The 20,767-nt window shown below is 37.2% G+C and overlaps 1 protein-coding gene across 4 annotated transcripts in view; it reads right to left on the bottom strand.

Annotated features, from left to right (window-relative positions):
- CHD2 (chromodomain helicase DNA binding protein 2) overlaps nt 1-20,767 on the bottom strand; it is a 142,107-nt gene that overhangs the window by 62,684 nt on the left and 58,656 nt on the right. For all 4 annotated transcript variants that reach the window (XM_029237987.1, XM_029237988.1, XM_029237989.1 and 1 more), the window contains 4 exons: nt 19,811-20,027; nt 17,830-17,919; nt 16,770-16,960; nt 8,105-8,293 (listed from right to left, as the gene is read on the bottom strand). In XM_029237987.1, coding sequence (XP_029093820.1) covers nt 8,105-8,293; nt 16,770-16,960; nt 17,830-17,919; nt 19,811-20,027 — 687 coding nt within the window. The remainder of the gene's footprint in view (nt 1-8,104; nt 8,294-16,769; nt 16,961-17,829; nt 17,920-19,810; nt 20,028-20,767) is intronic.

The raw sequence follows: 20,767 nt of genomic DNA, 5'->3' as shown, positions 1-20,767 counted from the left end.
ACCATGAGTATAGATAATAACTGCAACAGAATAAAACACAAATAAATATGTTTACTGATGAATCATACAAAAATATTCATAATCATACCAATAAGTCTCATAAGTCAAACCTCTGAAGGAAGATAGATAATCCATTTTTTCTTTTGAAAACGTCAAAAATTCAACATGGATGAACCTTGAACACATTATGTTGAGTGAGATAAGTCAGACAGAGATAGACAAGTAATGTATGATATCATGTATATGTGGAATCTAAAAAAGCCAAACTTGTAACAACAGAAAGTAAAATAGTGGTTACCAGGGGGTGGGGAGTGGGGGATAGGACAGATGTTGTTTAAGGGTACAAACCTGGAATGGGTAGTAAATAATCCCTAGAGATCTAATGCACAGTACAGTGAATACAGACAACAACAATGTATTATATAATCATCAACCTTGCTAAGAGACTAGATTTAACAATCCCAACCACTAAAAAGGGATCATCATGTAATATGATAGAGGGACTAATTATCACTACAATGGCCATCAGATTAAAATATATAAATGCATCAGATTAACACGCTACACACCTTAAACTGTACAACATTATATGTCAAATGTACAGTCAGCCATCCGCATCCACAGGTTCCACACCTGCAAATACAGAGAGCCAACTATACTTTGCCATTTTATGTAAGGAACTTAAGGATCCATAGACTTTGGTATCCGAGCGGAGGGCCAGGGGGGTCCCTGGAACCAAACCCCTGTAGTTACCAAGGGACAACTGTATTTCAATTTAAAAAAACAGTAAATAGATGAAAAATTTTAAATTCGAAAATCAGAAAGAACCATGCATTTATTCTGTCTTTCCTATATGAACTGTTCCTCATTGATGTGGGGAAGTTTCTTTTTACAGAAGTATTCCACCTAATAAACAAAGGAGTAACAAAAGTTGAATATTACCACTTTGTAATCCCTAATGAATTAATGATCTAGGCAATGCTCATCAACATTTGCTAATATCACAAGAAGACAACCTCCTATGATAGACTGCATTCTGTGAAACACACTGATTCTTGGTCTAACCAACCTTCTACACTTATCTGTGAATGTAAAGGAAACAATGTGTTCTCAGGAAAATACTAAATGATGCCATGGAGCTGGAATGAGCAAAATCCAGGCTGTGAAAAAAATTTATGGAACACAAACCCAGATTCTTCACTCAAAAATTTACAAGGACGGAGGGAAAAATGACTTAAAATAAACTTAAGAGATATATCAACCAATCATAATGTATGGAGCTTACTTAGATCCCAATGCAAACAAGCAAAATGTGTGTGTGTGTGTGTGTGTGTCTAGGACAACCAGGAAAATGTAAACACTCACTGTACATTATACAAAGAAAATATATTAAAAGCAGCAAGGGAAAAACAACAAATAACACACAAGGGAATCCCCATAAGGTTAACAGCTGATCTTTCAGCAGGAACTCTGCAAGCCAGAAGGGGCTGGCAGGACATATTTAAAGTGATAAAGGAGAAAAACCTGCAACCAAGATTACTCTACCCAGCAAGGATCTCATTCAGATTTGATGGAGAAATTAAAACCTTTACAGACAAGCAAAAGCTGAGAGAATTCAGCACCACCAAACCAGCTTTACAACAAATGCTAAAGGAACTTCTCTAGGCAAGAAACACAAGAGAGGAAAAAGACCTACAATAACAAACCCAAAACAATTAAGAAAATGGGAATAGGAACATAAATATCGATAATTACCTTAAATGTAAATGGACTAAATGCTCCCACCAAAAGACACAGATTGGCTGAATAGATACAAAAACAAGACCCATATATATGCTATCTACAAGAGACCCACTTCAGACCTAGAAACACATACAGACTGAAAGTAAGGGGATGGAAAAAGATATTCCATGCAAATGGAAACCAAAAGAAAGCTGGAGTAGCAATTCTCATATCAGACAAAATAGACTTTAAAATAAAGAATATTCCAAGAGCAAAGAAGGACACTACACAATGATCAAGGGATCGGTCAAAGAAGAAGATATAACAATTGTAAATATTTATGCACCCAACATAGGAGCACCTCAATACATAATGCAAATACTAACAGCCATAAAAGGGGAAATCGACAGTAACACATTCACAGTAGGGGACTTTAACACCCCACTTTCACCAATGGACAGATCATCCAAAATGAAAATAAATAAGGAAACACAAGCTATAAATGATACATTAAACAAGATGGACTTCACTGGTATTTATAGAACATTCAATCCGAAAACAACAGAATACACATTTTTCTCAAGTGCTCATGGAACATTCTCCAGGTTAGATCATATCTTGGGTCACAAATCAAGCCTTGGTAAATTTAAGAAAATTGAAATTGTATCAAGTATCTTTTCCAACCACAATGCTATGAGACTAGATATCAATTACAGGAAAAGATCTGTAAAAGACACAAACACATGGAAGCTAAACAATACACTACTTAATAACGAAGTGATCCCTGAAGAAATCAAAGAGGAAATAAAAAAATACCTAGAAACAAATGACAATGGAGACACGACGACCAAAAACCTATGGGATGCAGCAAAAGCAGTTCTAAGAGGGAAGTTTATAGCAACACAAACCCACCTTAAGAAACAGGAAACATTTCGAATAAACAACATAACCTTGCACCTAAAGCAATTAGAGAAAGAAGAACAAAAAAACCCCCAAAGTTAGCAGAAGGAAAGAAATCATAAAAATCAGATCAGAAATAAATGAAAAAGAAATGAAGGAAATGATAGCGAAGATCAATAAAACTAAAAGCTGGTTCCTTGAGAAGATAAACAAAATTGATAAACCATTAGCCAGACTCATCAAGAAAAAAAGGGAGAAGACTCAAATCAATAGAATTAGAAATGAAAAAGGAGAAGTAACAACTGACACTGCAGAAATACAAAAGATCATGAGAGATTACTACAAGCAACTCTATGCCAACAAAATGGACAACCTGGAAGAAATGGACAAATTCTTAGAAATGCACAACCTGCCAAGACTGAATCAGGAAGAAATAGAAAATAAGAACAAACCAATCAAAAGCACTGAAATTGAAACTGTGATTAAAAATCTTCCAACAAACAAAAGCCCAGGACCAGATGGCTTCACAGGCAAATTCTATCAAACATTTAGAGAAGAGCTAACACCTATCCTATAGGCCAATATCACTGATGAACATAGATGCAAAAATCCTCAACAAAATACTAGCAAACACAATCCAACAGCACATTAAAAGGATCATACACCATGATCAAGTGGGGTTTATCCCAGGGATGCGAGGATTCTTCAATATACGCAAATCAATCAATGTGATACACCATATTAACAAATTGAAGGAGAAAAACCATATGATCATCTCAACAGATGCAGAGAAAGCTTTCGACAAAATTCAACACCCATTTATGATAAAAACCCTGCAGAGAGTAGGCACAGAGGGAACTTTCCTCAACATAATAAAGGCCATATATGACAAACCCACAGCCAACATCGTCTTCAGTGGTGAAAAACTGAAAGCATTTCCACTAAGATCAGGAACAAGACAAGGTTGCCCACTCTCACCACCCTTATTCAACATAGTTTTGGAAGTTTTAGCCACAGCAATCAGAGAAGAAAAGGAAATAAAAGGAATCCAAATCGGAAAAAAAGAAGTAAAGCTGCCACTGTTTGCAGATGACATGATACTATACACAGAGAATCCTAAAGATGCTACCAGAAAACTACTAGAGCTAATCAATGAATTTGGTAAAGTAGCAGGATACAAAATTAATGCACAGAAATCTCTGGCATTCCTATACACTAATGATGAAAAATCTGAACGTGAAATCAAGAAAACACTCCCATTTACCACTGCAACAAAAAGAATAAAATATCTAGGAATAAACCTACCTAAGGAGACAAAAGACCTGCATGCAGAAAATTATAAGACACTGATGAAAGAAATTAAAGATGATACAAATAGATGGAGAGATATACCATGTTCTTGGATTGGAAGAATCAACATTGTGAAAATGACTCTACTACCCAAAGCAATCTACAGATTCAATGCAATCCCTATCAAACTACCACTGGCATTTTTCACAGAATTAGAACAAAAAATTTCACAATTTGTATGGAAACACAAAAGACCCCGAATAGCCAAAGCAATCTTGAGAACGAAAAACGGAGCTGGAGGAATCAGGCTCCCTGACTTCAGACTATACTACAAAGCTACAGTAATCAAGACAGTATGGTACTGGCACAAAAGCAGAAAGATAGATCAATGGAACAGGATAGAAGGCCCAGAGATAAACCCATGCACATATGGTTGCCTTATCTTTGATAAAGGAGGCAGGAATGTACAGTGGAGAAAGGACAGCCTCTTCAATAAGTGGTGCTGGGAAAACTGGACAGGTACATGTAAAAGTATGAGATTAGATCACTCCCTAACACCATACACAAAAATAAGCTCAAAATGGATTAAAGACCTAAATGTAAGGCCGGAAACTATCAAACTCTTAGAGGAAAACATAGGCAGAACACTCTATGACATAAATCACAGCAAGATCCTTTTTGACCCACCTCCTAGAGAAATGGAAATAAAAACAAAAATAAATAAATAGGACCTAATGAAACTTCAAAGCTTTTGCACAGCAAAAGAAACCATAAACAAGACCAAAAGACAACCCTCAGAATGGGAGAAAATATTTGCAAATGAAGCAACTGACAAAGGATTAATCTCCAAAGTTTACAAGCAGCTCATGCAGCTCAGTAACAAAAAAAACAAACAACCCAATCCAAAAAATGGGCAGAAGACCTAAACAGACATTTCTCCAAAGAAGATATACAGACTGCCAACAAACACATGAAAGAATGCTCAACAGCATTAATCATTCGAGAAATGCAAATCAAAACTACAATGAGATATCATCTCACACCAGTCAGAATGGCCATCATCAAAAAATCTAGAAACAATAAATGCTGGAGAGGGTGTGGAGAAAAGGGAACACTCTTGAACTGCTGGTGGGAATGTGAATTGGTACAGCCACTATGGAGAACAGTATGGAGGTTCCTTAAAAAACTACTAATAGAACCACCATATGACCCAGCAATCCCACTACTGGGCATATACCCTGAGAAAACCAAAATTCAAAAAGAGTCATGTACCAAAATGTTCATTGCAGCTCTATTTACAATAGCCCGGAGATGGAAACAACCTAAGTGTCCATTATCGGATGAATGGATAAAGAAGATGTGGCACATATATACAATGGAATATTACTCAGCCATAAAAAGAAACGAAATTGAGCTATTTGTAATGAGGTGGACAGACCTAGAATCTGTCATACAGAGTGAAGTCAGAAAGAGAAAGACAAATACCATATGCTAACACATATATATGGAATTTAAGAAAAAAAAATGTCATGAAGAACCTAGGGGTAAGACAGGAATAAAAACACAGACCTACTAGAGAACGGACTTGAGGATATGGGGAGGGGGAAGGGTGAGCTGTGACAAAGTGAGAGAGAGGCACGGACATATATACACTACCAAACGTAAGGTAGGTAGCTAGTGGGAAGCAGCTGCATAGCACAGGGAGATCAGCTCGGTGCTTTGTGACTGCCTGGAGGGTTAAGATAGGGAGGGTGGGAGGGAGGGAGACGCAAGAAGGAAGAGATATGGGATCATATGTATATGTATAACTAATTCACTTTGTTATAAAGCAGAAACTAACACAGCATTGTAAAGCAATTACACTCCAATGAAGATGTAAAAAATTTTTTTAAAAATTAAAAAAAAAATCAAGGCAGTGTTAAGCAAAAAAGTTGGATAGTAATTTTTGAAAATTAAATTCTTGTTTTATTCAGTTGTATTAATTAAGAACAAGCAGGGAGTAAATTGGTACAGCCACTATGGAGAACAGTATGGAGCTTCCTTAAAAAACTAAAAATAGAACTACCATACGACCCAGCAATCCCACTACTGGGCATGTACCCTGAGAAAACCATAATTCAAAAAGAGTCATGTACCACAACATTCATTGCAGCACTATTTATAGTAGCCAGGACATGGAAGCAACCTAAATGTCCATCGACAGAGGAATAGAAGATGTGGCACATATATACAATCGAATATTACTCGGCCATAAAAAGAAATGAAATTGAGTTATTTGTAGTGAGGTGGATGGACCTAGAGACTGTCATACAGAGTGAAGTAAGCCAGAAAGAGAAAAACAAATACCGTATGCTAACACATATATATGGAATCTAAAAAGAAAGGGTGGGGGGGTTCTGAAGAACCTAGGGGCAGGACAGGACTAAAGACACAGACATAGAGAATGGACTTGAGGACACGGTAAGGGGGAAGGGTAAGCTGGGACGAAGTGAGAGTGGCATGGACATATATACACTATCAAAGGTAAAATAGATAGCTAGGGGGAAGCAGCCGCATAGCACAGGGAGATCAGCTCAGTGCTTTGTGACCACCTAGAGGGGTGGGATAGGGAGGGTGGGATGGAGACGCAAGAGGGAGGGGATACGGGGATGTATGTATACATACAGCTGATTCACTTTGTTATACAGCAGCAACTAACACAACATTATAAAGCAATTATACCCCAGTAACAATGTTAAAAAAAAAAAAAAAGCAAGGAATATCATTAGAAAGATTACCAGACCTCTAACTTTAAAAGACTGTAATTTTCATGACAATACAATTATTTCCAATCATTCCAGATCCAACTTTAAATCATCAAAACTGAAAGCTCATGACAAGTACCTTATATACCACCCTCTGTCTCAAACCCACCATTTTACCTTTAACATATTATAACCTAAACCAAGTCCATAACCTGCCCATGCCACTTGGAGTGCTAGAAAAAAAGAGTCTTCACCCTTTGGTACAGAGGTGAGTGCTTTTCCTTCTGAACTTCCACACTCCCCTGCATATGCCTCAGTTATAAACAACACTTTGTATTATTTGTCTCTAGTCTGTCTTCTCTACTAAACAACAGGCTTCTGACAGGAACACATTCCATTCACGTTCATATTTCCAGTATCTAGCAAAATGCCTCGCATGTTGCAGAACTTGAAGCAAATGACTGAATGAATGGCAGAGAAGAGAATGAGTAAAACATGCCTGTTTATTAGTAGGGTGATAAGCCTAAGAACATATATTTCAGACCACTAAGATAATGAAAAGTACTGTGCAAATTCTCACCTAAAAAAGAAAGAACGGTAAATCTTCCTCTTTCTGACCATAAATAAATTGCTACTTAAGTCTGTCTTGAGGCTTCATTGGAAAAGGCAGTTTATTTGTCGGTTATATATCTCATGGCTTCCTGGTACTGATCTTTTTTTTTTTAATTAATTAATTTATTTCTTATTTATTTTTGGCTGCGTTGGGTCTTTGTTGCTGCGCGCAGGCTTTCTCTAGTTGCCGCGAGCGAGCGGGGGATACTCGTTGCAGTAAATGGGCTTCTCATTGCAGTGGCTTCTCTTGCTGCGGAGCACAGGCTCTAGGCGTGCGGGCTTCAGTAGTTGTGGCACGTGGGCTGAGTAGTTGTGGCTTGCAGGCTCTAGAGCACAGGCTTAGTAGTTGTGGCGCACGGGCTTAGTTGCTCCATGGCATGTGGGATCTTCCCAGACCAGGGCTCGAACCCATGTTCCCTGCATTGGCAGGCAGATTTTTAACCACTGCGCCACCAGGGGAGCCCCCTGGTACTGATCTTTTTTTAAAACAAAAAATTTATTTATTTTATTTATTTATTTTTGGCTGCGCTGGGTCTTCATTGCTGCATTTGGTCTTTCTCTAGTTGTGGCGAGCGGGGGCTACTCCTCACTGTGGTGCATGCGTTTCTCATTGCGGTGGCTTCTCTTGTTGTGGAGCACGGGCTCTAGGGTGCGCAGGCTTCAGTAGTTGTGGCTCGCAGGGTTAGTTGCTTCACAGCATGTGGGATCTTCCCGGACCAGGGATCGAACCCGTGTCCTCTGCATTGGCAGGCGGATTCTTAACCATTGCACCACCAGAGAAGTACCCCTGGTACTGATCCTAATCCCACTCAGGCTTAACCCAGCCAATAACTTACTTGTAATACTGTTTCTGTAGGGCTGACATCTCCACCCTGAGAATCTGTTCCACTTTGGCAGGAAGGGATTTCTCCACATCTTTTTTCACTCTCCGGAGAAGGAAAGGCTCTAGCACCTTATGAAGACTCTGATAGCCATTCTCTCTCCCTTTCCCATGGTCTTCCTCAAAATCTTCCCAGAACTCAAACCTAGAGATGACATAGTATAGTGTTACTTAATTACAAAGAAGAAAAAAAGCATTTTTCCAACGAAAATTTATTTTTTAAGGAACCAAATAGGAAAAAAAATCTGTTAAAAAAAAATGAGTCTTCCCTATAAGGAAAAATAAATTTTATCAGTCACTAGCTCTTGAATACAAGAGAGGGGAAAACAGAGAGGCAAGGGAAAACCAACTGAATCAATTCCATCAGTCTACACTAGATAACAGCAGGTTTCCAATTCTGAGACTGGATCTAGAGTTCACAAAATATTTCAGTATATCATGCAAGCAGTATGTAAGTAACATAGTAAGTTACTGTGATAAAATGTTAGGCAGAAAAATTAATCATAAGGTATCTTTTAATAAGCTGCAATTTACTGGGAAAACAAAATTCAGAGGTCAAAGAATAATTAGTGGTGATATTACAGCTATCACTAGTCAGAGGTACAAGTTATACAGCTTCCATCAGTAATCCTCACTGCTCATAGATTAAAAAGTTAATGGATTATAATGACAGTAAACAAGTGACAGCCCCCAGACAAGAAGAGCAAACAAGTGACAGCCCCCAGACAAGAAGAGCAATATAAGTGATACAACTTAATACTAATAGAACTTGGGGACACAAAACTTATTAATGAATTTTAAAATGTTATCACCCGTAATAATTTTGCCTGAACTCTACAGATAAAAGTTTCTCCTGTTTAAATCTTAATTTAACCATCTTTGGATTTGTGGCAGAAATCTAGTACGGGACATTATGATCAAATTTCTTTCAAAAATAAAAATTGAAAGAAATTTATTTCATGAGGCTTAGGAAAATATGCTCTGACTTGCTACTAGAAAGCCAGCAAAGCACTTGGAAGAAGTTCTTTAGTTTTGTGTGCAGACTGGAGTCCAGTGGGTGAGGTGCTGCCCCATGGTCTGCTTTCTGACACCAGGAGGCCCAGCTCTGCTGAGGCCAGTGAAGTCCCAGAATAATAAACTCAGTGACTCGACATTACCAAGAGCTATGTAATACGCTCTCTGATAAGACAGAAAGTCAAAGACAGCAAATGCCAACACTGTCACCGGGCTAAAGGATGTCAAGAGAGTCTGCTGCCATTGTCATTTCTGAACTCATGAATGGCCAAGCATTTCATCAGGCACTAGGGGCATCAGTATCAGCCCTAGTGACAGCTGGTAATGCCTGAAACAACCGTGTTCAGAGAAGCAGACAAAATGATCTTTTGGGGTAGAGATCTAAAAACATAATTAATGCTTCTAGCTCAACAAAACTAAACTGTATTTTGTCACACTGCTATGAAGATACTCTAAGAACATAAAATAAAATGAGGAGTTAAAACTGATAAGAGGATTAAAAGGAACAATGTAAACTAAGCTATCTTAATACCATCTCACACACAAAATGTATGAGGCAACTGGAAATGAGGGACCATCACTATATATCAGGCCATTTTCTGAAGAACTGGGAGATAATTTCAAGAGAATGTTTTAATTTATCTAACACATATTATAATTAATTAAAACTTTACTAGTCTCAAAACTTAAATAATGAACTTTTTTTTTTTTACAAGACTTACTTCCCCTACTGTTGTAGGGAACAAATATTTTCACCCACCTAGTGTACTCTTACTATGTTAAAGGAGTTAATATGAGATATTATTTCTTTATATACACATTGAATTGTTTATGAACTACCTGTGGTTGCTTTCTGTCTATACAGCAGATAAGTAGCTGTGACAGAGACCATAATGCCTACAAGTTGAAAATGTTTACTACCAGGTTCTTTAAGAAAGAGTTTGCTGTTCCCTGCAATAGACAACCGTCAATTTATAACACCACATATATAAAAGGTATATGGTCATCGTGGTGAACTTATAATGATATAATGATACCACACCACAGCCTAGAGAGTCATTATTTTAGTTATTTCCCTGTTAATCAACTTCTGTATTTAACATGTCTCTCACCAAAGTAGAAACAATTTTGATTATTTAAATTTTCCAGACCTTGGGATTTTAGAAAAATAGAAGCTCACTCTACTGAGGAATAGCAAAGAAAAAAATTAAATCAAAGCAGTGAGAATGTTATACTAGAAGTCATGAGATAAATATGTGAAAGGAAAAGTGCAAAAAAATTCACAGACTGGCCTAGACAGCAGAAGCAAAAGTAAAAAAAGATTTCAACACTGAGAGGTAAGATCTCTGAAAATTATCAAACTGAGTTATTTTGTAGGGTGGGCATGAAGTACATATTTGCACATGATTATCTTTATAAGCTGAACTCTTTGATGTAGTCATAGCTCTATCTTTAATACCAAGCTCCATGCTTTGCAAAATACTACATACAAAACAAAGTGGCTCACTGATATATACCTATAATAAGGGTACTAATAACATACAGTAAGGGTAGGCTCCTGGCCAGAGCCGCCATGCAGGAAAGGTGCTCAGACTGACTCTGCACAAAGGAAACAGCATTTTAGTTGGTTAAAAAGACGACTAACTTTTGGATGTTGAGAACAACGGCCTATCACAGTTGAGGAGGGGAGAGTCCAGAAGTTACCTGAGCAAACCTAATTCTCTTCTGTACAATAACAATTCTTCAGTGGATCATTTCCTTAAAAAGAACAAATGGTTGTATAGAGCCATAATGAACCTCAGAAACTACCGCTAAGGGTGGGGAAAATACTTCACAGGATTTGTCATCCACACAGTAAGCTCAGGCAGAAATAAAGGAAAATCTCCACTCCTTAACTAATGGGTTTCCTTCTTATACACGCATCTTTGTGAAAAATAATGTTTTTTAAAAAATGTTTGAAAATAATAATGCTTTAAAAACAAAGTTTGCAAAGAGAAAAGCCTCTCTTACACACACACACAGTGCATCTCTAACCCCAATCCATCCTTCAATAAGTAATCCAACTGGCCATATGGAAAACTTTGGCAGACACTATCTGAAGGATCATCTCTAATGGAAAAAGTAATTCAAAGTTCCTCTCTTTCCAAAACGTAGCCCATGCTGGGTGGAATGCCACAGGTGCTTAACAGCAACAAAAAATGAATTATGGCCATTTAGGAGCCAAAATCCCTACCATCCACTTCAGTAGCCAAGTACAGAAGGGCAAATCTTAGCTAATCATTCATTGGAGGAAACTAGGCATCACATTTCTTTTTCTAAATATCAAGCACATATGTTCCCACAGTGCCTCAAGATCCCTACTATGTAGAATGCTTTTACTTCATCTCAATGGTGCTATGAAGGATGCACTATTTCTCTTAGAATTTGAAGTTTAAAGGACATTGGCCTCGGTCACAGAAGACCAGAAACTGAACTCAGTCCACCCACTTATTAACCGTGTGATATGAGACACATTTTCATCATCTCTCTACGACAGCATATTCTTATTACAATCTGAGGCTAAACGTATAGAGTGTATCAAAAATTAGATATAAGAAAACAATATAAAAACTATAAAGTAATATACATGAAAATTCTCTTATCCATTTCAGAAAACAAAGATTAATAACTAATAATTGATACCCCCACTGTCTCTAAACTTTTATACATTATCTGTTTTACAGCACATATAACCTTTGAAAAGCACACTTTATAAAAACATGGGCTTCTGCTAATACATGATGGACAGGGTATTCATTACAGAATGGATACAATGTTCAAAAAGAGAAGGGGGCAACTGCCTCCCTCCTCAGAAAGGTGACTACTGTTGACTTAACAGAGCTCTATGGAAGGAACAGAGGATCCAGGTGAGCAGGAAACAGGACAGGCAAAAGATTAGCAGTGAGACGGGGTGGGGAGGGTGGACGATGACAGAATGAGCAATGTGGGAAGACCTGAGGAACCCGCTCACGTAGTGCTTCTCAACTGGTGGCAATTTTGCCCCTCTGGGGTACACTTGGCAATGCTGCAAGACATTTTTGGTTGTCCCAACTGAGTCATTTCTGGCATGTAGTGGGTAGTGGACAAGGATGCTGTCAAACATCATATAATGCAAAGGAGAGCCCCCACTGTAAAAAAGAATTATCCAGCCCAAAATGTCAACAGTGCTAAGGTTGAGAAACCCTGTTCTAAGGGAAGGCACAGGGAGCAGGGGTGCAGAGGGGCCTCCTCTCTCAGAAGCATACTATAGTGAGGATACCTGCAAAAAAGGAAACAGTCTAGGCCTGTTCTACTAACAGCTATAGTGAGCGTATGCATAATCAGAGTAGTCAAGTTTCTCTATCCATCTTCTGAAGAGTCTTAAACTACTCTTCAAAAATAAAGGTGAAGGGACTTCCCTGGTGGTACAGTGGTTAAGAATCCGCCTTCCAAGGCAGGGGACATGGATTCGATCCCTGGTCCAGGAAGATCCCACGTGCCTCAGAGCAACTAAGCCCATGTGCCACAACTACTGAGCCTGCATTCTAGAGCCTGCAAGCCACAACTACTAAAGCTCGGATGCCCTAGGTTTACAACACAAGGAAGGAGGTGAAAATGGAACTATGATGCAGAAAAGTTCCTATATTTTACCAAAATTAAATCAGTATTAATTTTAAGAAAATTGTGATAAGATGTATATACTAAAAACCTTAGAGCAACCACTACAAAATAAAACCTAAAAAAATCCATTAACAGAAGAATCTAAATGGAAAACTAAAAACTACTTGTTGAAACAAAAGAAGGCGGTAAGAAAGAAACAAACAAAAAAGAAATATGACATACAGAGGGAAAAAGCAAAATAGCAGACATAAATCCAACCATATCAATAATTACATTAAATGTGAATGAACTAAATACTCCAACCAAAAGGCAGAGATTGTCTAACTAGAGAAAAAAGGAAGATCCAACTGTATGCTGTCTATAAGAGACACATTTTAGACCCAAATAAACAGGTTCAAAGTAAAACAATGGAAAACAGTATTCCATGCAAACAGATACCAGAAGAGAGCTGAGGAGCTATAAGAAAATCAAAATAGACCTAAGGAACAGGAAATATTACTAAAGATAAAGAGGGACATTTTATAATGATAAAAAGGTCAATAAATCAGGAATATGTAACAAATACAAATGTGCACATACCTAACAACAGAACCCCCAAACTGATAGGACTGAAAGAAGTAGGTCATTCAACAACTGTAGTTAAATATTAAAATACTTCACTCTCAATTACTGATAGAACAACTAGACATGAAGTCAGCAAAGATACAGAAGGAAGACTACTAACCAAGTTGACTTAATGGACACTTACAGAATTCTACCCAACAAAAGCAGAATAAACATTATTCTTTTCAAGTACACATGGAATATATTCTCCAAGACAGAAAACATACTAGACCATATAACAAGTAACAATTCATTTAAAGCATGTTCTCTAAGACAAAAGTAAACTACAGATCATTTATTAAATATTTGGAAATTAAATAACATACTTCTCAAAAAAAAAAAAACCGCCATGCATGAAAGAAAAAATCAAAAGAGATATTCAAAAATAGGTGAAACTGAATGAAAACAAAAACACAAGATATCGACATTTACGGGATGCAGCTAAAGCAGGACATGGGGGGAACCTATACCTTTAAGTACCTATATTGAGAAAAGGAAGAAAGAGACTTAAATCAATAATCTAAGCTTCCATCTTAAGAAAACAGAAAACAAGAAAATTAAATGAAAAACAAAGGAAGGCAATAATAAAAATGAGAGTAGAAATAAATGAAATTCTAAAATAGAGAAAAAAACAAAATAACGTCCAAAGCTGATTTCTTTGAAAACATCCCCAAAATTGTTAAAAGCTTTACCTAAAAAGACCAAGAGACGAGACACAAAATTGCCATCATCAAAAAATTATTTAGATCAGTATTGATCCTTCAAAAATTAAAAGGATTATGAGGAAATACTGCTTTATGCCAACAAATTAGACAACTTAGATGAAATAAACAAATTGTCAGAAAGACACAAATTAACAAAGCTAAGTCAAGATGCAATAGAAAACCTGAATAGACCTATAACTAGAAACAGAAATAGTCATTAAAAATTTTCCCACAAACAGAAGCTAAAGCTCACAAGGCAACACTGGTGAATCCTAATCAAATATTTTAAAAACAAGTAACATAAATCTTAAACATTCTGACCAACTCGGATTTATCCCAGGAATAAAAGGTTGGCTTAATCTGAAAAGGAACTAATGTTACATACCATACTGGTAGAATAAACAGCAAAAACCACATGGTCACCTCAACAGGTAAAGAACAGCACATGACAAAATCCAACACTCAATCCACCACTCACTAGGAATTACAAGAAAACTTCCTCAACCTTATAAAGGGTACCTAACAAAAATTCTGTAACATCCTACTCCCACCAATTCTACTCAACATGGAGGTTCTAGCCAGTACAATAAGGCAAAAGATAAAAGGCATCCACCTGCATTGGAGAAATGAAGTATTACAGCCTTTACTTAGAGAAGATCTGAGTCTAATACAAAGCACTTCAATATAGACTACTTAAAAAATAAAAATAAAAACCTCTTCAACTCAGAAGGCAAAAATTCCAATTGAAAAATGGGTAAAAGATTTGAACAGATATTTCACCAAAGATATACAAATGGCTAATGAACACAGGAAAAGATGTGCAACATTATTAGTCATTATACAAATGCAAGTCAGAACACAATGAGATACCACTACACATCCACCGGAAGAGCTAGAATCCAAAAGACTGACAAATACACCAAGTATTGGTGATGATACAGACAAACTAGAAAAGTCAAACATTTCTGCTGAGGATATAAAATGGTACAGTCTCTTTGGAAAACAGCCGGTAGTTTCTTAAGTTAAATATATACTTTCTGAACAACCTGGCAATTTCACTCCTATAGATCTAGTCATACGTCCACACAAAGAGAAAATAACCCAAAACTGAAGCAATCCAAACATCCATCAACTGGTGACTGGATGTGCATACAATGGAATATCACTCCATAATAAGAAAATAACTCCTAATAAACTCTATAACATGGGAGAATCTCAAAATTCTTATGCTAAATAAAAGCAGCCAAAATCAAAAGACTACTTATTAGGATTCAATTTAGATGAAATTTCTAGAAAAGGTAAATCTCTAGAGATTAAAGCTGATTCGTGATTGCCTACGGCTAGAAGTTGAGGCAGAGATTAACTACAAACAGACGAGAGGGAACTTTTTTCAGTGAGGAAAATATTCTAAAAGTAGATAATGGTGATGGTTGCACAATTCTATAAATTTACTAAAAAATACTAATTTGTATATTTACAATGGTACATTTTATGGTAAGTAAATTATATCCCAATAGGCTATTTTAAAAAAAAGGTAACACATGGGGAAAGGGACCATTTCTCTATTGTTCCTTAGGCCATCCAAAATGCCTTGTTCAGTTTATGGCATACAGTAGGCACTCAAGTCTTTTCTAAATTAAAAAAAAAAACGAAACTGTGGAGCATTTACCTGTCAATTTGACAACTCTCAATTTAACTGTTTACTGCATGCCAGTTACCATTCTAGGCAATGTGGACCACGGATGAATAAAGTAAATAAGATCTCTGCTGCTTCTGAATGCATAATTTAATTAATGACATGGTATGAATGAGGAAATAAATGAAAAAGAGAGAGGTGCCATATAGAAAATAAAACAGGGTATAGATGATAAGCATGTCTGATAAGGAACTTGAGGTTCAGTGGTCTGAGGAGACCTCTAAAAGGAGGTGGTCATATAAGCTGAGGCAAAGATGTTAATAAGTGACTGGCCATATGAAGCTAAGGAGAAAAAACATTCCAGACAAAAAGAATAGCAATGCTTGGCATGTTAAAGGAACAGAAAGATGGCCAGAATGGCTGGAGCACAATTAGTAATGGAGAAAGTGGTATGAGATGGGTCAGACTAAGTAGGGTATTCCAAATCTGGGTAAAGAATTTAGATTTCATTTTAAGTATCACTGAACACCAACGGATAATTTAAGTTTTATGAAACGTGCATACCATCTTTCCCACAAAAATCTTTTCAGTAAAGACATTCCACAATTCTTTACTAAGTTAGATTTTAAAGAGACCTAAACCCAGTGCTATTGTTATCAAAAGGTTAGATTTAAGATATTTTTTAATACTTGTCAGATTGTGTAGCTTGTATACTTTTTTCCAATTATATTGATCACCTTATAACAACAGGGAGAAGGTGTGATGTTTCCTATTTATCAATTATTTCCCCCAAAGCATTAAATGATTCAAATGTTTGGTAGACAGTATGCTTTCTTTCTTAACAGACTGATTTCTGAGCTTTCTATCATTTGTTATGAAACATTTTACTACTTTTGTTGCTGCTTCAATGCTTTGCTTTCCCCAAACCATGCCATCTGTTTTCCCTAAGGTTTACTAAAAAAGTTAAAGAGCATTGGCATTTCAGACATTCTAGCATCTTTTGAAACACATAGGAAGGAGCTTACTTCTCCGGCATAATAAAGTGCAGCAAGGACCAGAGCTCTTTGAGGGAATTCTGAAGAGGGGTCCCCGTAATCAGGAGCCTATGGTTGGACTTGAAATCAATCAGAGTTTTATACAATAAAGAGTCATCATTCTTCAACCGATGGGCTTCGTCCACTCCCAGAAAGGCCCAGTTAATACTGCCCAGCACAGTCTAAAGTAAAAACAAAACAGAACGAGCCACCAGGTCAGAAGGGAACCCAAAAGTACTTTCAAGTGTTAATTATCTCTGTACAAATACCATCACGAAGGTATACATAGAAACATTTATTCTTCACTGACTTAAAAGTATATCAGGACTCTTCTGTTTATTCCGTTAGTTAACAGATTGGTGTCTACTCAAAAGAGCAGGTCATCCTCTAAAAGCTATAGGGGAGTCTTTTAGGCCAGGTTTTGCTGCATGCCTCAAAGTGAAAACACAAAAACTGGTATGCTGGGCAAAAACAACACAAAAACAAAAAATACATGATTTTGCAGTCTCTCCTTAATCAAGATTCTTCTCTGCCTATTCTCCACCCCAACCTTGAAGCACAGAAACACCAAGAGCCACCAAATTGCACTTGTTTATGCTTATTATCACCACTGGGATCACCTGGCACATACATTTCTTAGTAACTGTGGGAAGGAGATAATTTTAAGAGATTCATTTTTCTGTCCTCCTCCTCAGAGACCCTTACACAACATCTGTTCTGGAGAAATGCTTAATAATAAGATGGGAAGTACCTGAGAGGGCACTCAAGACCAGCTTCCAATGACTCACTAGAATCTCCAGTAAGTTACTGGCCTCAATACCCTTTCACCTATTTAATCCAATTGGCTTAGGTGACCCAAGGTCCCCTTCAACTGTAAGGTTCTGTTTATTTTTTAATAACCTTAATATTCTTCATGGATTTTTTTGTTTGTTCATTTGTTTGCTTTTTTTAAATACGAAAAGAAAAGTAACATGGCAAGGGGGAGGCAAAGACCCCATCATTTGGACAAGTCACACTCCAAAATTTAGCCTTTTGGTTACCAATTACACACCTTATCTTTTAAGAGGATCTCATATGTTGTTATAAGTGCATTGAATTTCAGCCTTTTGGTCTGACAGTGAATCCATTCATATTCTCGTATCTATAAGAGAAAACAATCATTAAGATATAATTTCTACCTTTACCTTTCTATATCACCAGCAAGTCTTATGACAGATGCAATAAATATACCAAATAAAAATTATATCTGATTAGAATTTAATGAATACCTTATACATTCTAAACTGACCTAAGCAACCAAAGTATAGAGCAATATGAGTTAGAATTAAAAGATCTATCGTGGAGCAGCAAAAACTTTATTGCCAGAATTCAAATAAATTGTCACCTCCCTCTGCCCCCCTCCACCCCCAATATATTTGACCACAAAAATGCATTTCATCAGCAATTAAAACCCTGGTAACTTGAACTTATCTAGGGAATCTCCCAGAATGAGAACTTTCTTAAGGAAATACAATTTGATCATTCTTTGGGTAGGGCATACTTTTATTAGTAAATAAAACAAATTCCAACCTCTGGCTTGGTCAGAAATTTCATTAATCATACAGCAGAAAGATGTGGCCCCCAAGAAAAAGGAAAGGGAGGCTTACAGGATGAAAATACAATTTAATATGAATGAAAATCACGTCAACGCAAAGGAACACAAAAACTAACATTCGTACTGAAGTATGATATAATGTATTTAACTGGACACCCAGCAAGCACAATGGCCCATGATAGAGCTCCTACAGCTTGGTTGTCAAGTTAAGAACTGGAGGACAAGTCAAGGAGAGCTGCAGGGACTCACCACAAAGTGGGAAGAAGAACAAAGAAAAGGAGTACTGGAAAGAAAAGAAAATGTCCCTGATTTCACAGTTTTTTAGAGTTCACTTTCTTTGTCTTCACCTTTCAATGCAGTAGTGCTTGAAGCAATTCTGCACAATCTAGAACTTTTTTAATGGTTAACGAATGGATTAACAAACTTAAGAGCTACTATAGACTTAGAAACTCAAAATTAGAGCAATGAAGTCTGCCAGAGTTTAGGTTAGAAAATTTTAATGAAAATGTTTAATAAAAATGAATTTGCATTAGCATGGTAATATATGGTTGTAACATCTCTCTCAAACGTTGAGGACTCCTGATGGCTTGCTCTTATCATAAGCAATCCCCTAGAAACAGTTTATTCCAACATACACACAGTGGTAAAAAAGCAAAGGTCTGGGACCAGACGTGTCTTTGTCCCACTCCCAGCTCTGCCACATTCCAGCTGGCCTGGGGACAAGTGTTAAACTCTCTGAGTCAATTTCTTCAACAGGAGATTGGAAAGAATATCATCTACTTTGAAGATTATCATAAGGATTATAGGTAATATACATAAAGCACCCAGCACAGGGCCTGGCACGTAATAAGAACCTTAAAAAAAGTTGTTATCAAGAAAAAGATTTGCCAGACAAAGACAAACTTAAGCCCATGTGTTCTAAGTTCCTGATGCTCAAGTTAACTTTGATATCAGACAGATAATTCTCTTTTCTGCAGCTCTGAAATGGCTCACTGTCTTTTTATTTCTTTCTTGTAAGTTATGCCACCTCACTATTTTAAAAGGTTAGGAAACAAACTCTAAGAACTCAATTATTTTCAGTAATATCTCTCTGCTCAAATAGCAAAAATAATATTAACATTCCACAAGGCATCAACTCTATCTTATAATCCTTTATAAATAAAGTGGTCTTGAAAGTACAGGGGAAAGAAAAACTTAATACTGCAATCCAACTAAGAGAGATTCCCATTCATGTACTGCTGTTGCGGTTCTTTACAAAGTAAGCATATGTTTTTAAGACTAACTGAATTGTATTTTTGGGATACATCAATCTCCCAATATCAGGGGCATAGCACCGTGTCAGAATCACAATTTTACTAAAGGCTATAATGGCTTTAGGTCAATTTCCAAAAATACATTTATAACACAGATTCTATCCCAATTCTTTTTGTTTACACACCGTATTTCTGCTCATCAGGTCACCTATGTAAACCACTACGTTAATCTCTGGTGCCCAGATTTCAAACTCCCTCTGCCATGAGGTGAGGGTGGATAAAGGGACGACTATAAGAAAGGGGCCATACAGCTGGTGTTGGTGGAACAGGTAGGAGAGGAATGATATGGTCTGGATGGTCTTTCCTAGGCCCATTTCATCAGCAAGGATTACACTGTTACTTCTGCAGAAAGAAAAAGATAAAAACAAAAAGATCATTAGTTCACAAAAAAAACAGTATGTGCACAAACAGCAAAGGCATCAATGCCTCACAATGTCACCAAGCAAGACACGGGTTGTGAGCCTCTAATGTCTTTCCTCTCCTCTGCAATTAACTCTCCTACATAAGACAGTCGAGTAACAAGTAATCTAAGTATTATCAAGGTTTGGATTACTACAAGAGCCTATTCAGACTAGATGTTCTTTATCTTGCATTTTGGTCTTTTACATCTATCCCCTGTAACAGAGAAGGCAGGTTTTGGTATATTGGTGTATGCAAGCACATGACCTTGGGTTCCATCAGTACAGAAAGCAAGGGCAGATGGGCTATCCCCACTGCTGATGAACCCTACAGGCTGACAGTCATGTGCCTTTGTTCAAAGTGCCCACCCATTCCACTGCAGGCCACTGGGTTGTTTAATGCTACATACACTACTCCCTAGCCCTAAATGCTGCAGGTACACAGAGCTTGTTTTAAATACACTACTCTACAGCAGGGGTAGGCTGCAGATCAGATCTCTGAATCCCACCCCAGACCTACTGAATCAGAGTATCTGGGGAAGGGCTCAAGAATCTGTATTGTTTATTAACAAGTACTTCTGGATATTGTGCTATGGGTATATGGCTTGGACCACACTTTGAGAAACAAGGCTCTAGGAGACAGGCAGGAGGCAGGATTTCAACAGGATCCTAATAGAAAAGGAC

Source organism: Monodon monoceros, unplaced genomic scaffold, assembly GCF_005190385.1.
Source record: "Monodon monoceros isolate NGI ecotype Baffin Bay Population unplaced genomic scaffold, NGI_Narwhal_1 Super_Scaffold_21, whole genome shotgun sequence".
Taxonomy (NCBI): domain Eukaryota; kingdom Metazoa; phylum Chordata; class Mammalia; order Artiodactyla; family Monodontidae; genus Monodon; species Monodon monoceros.
Note: the sequence above shows the minus strand (reverse complement) of the source record. Positions and strands in the feature narration are given on the sequence as shown.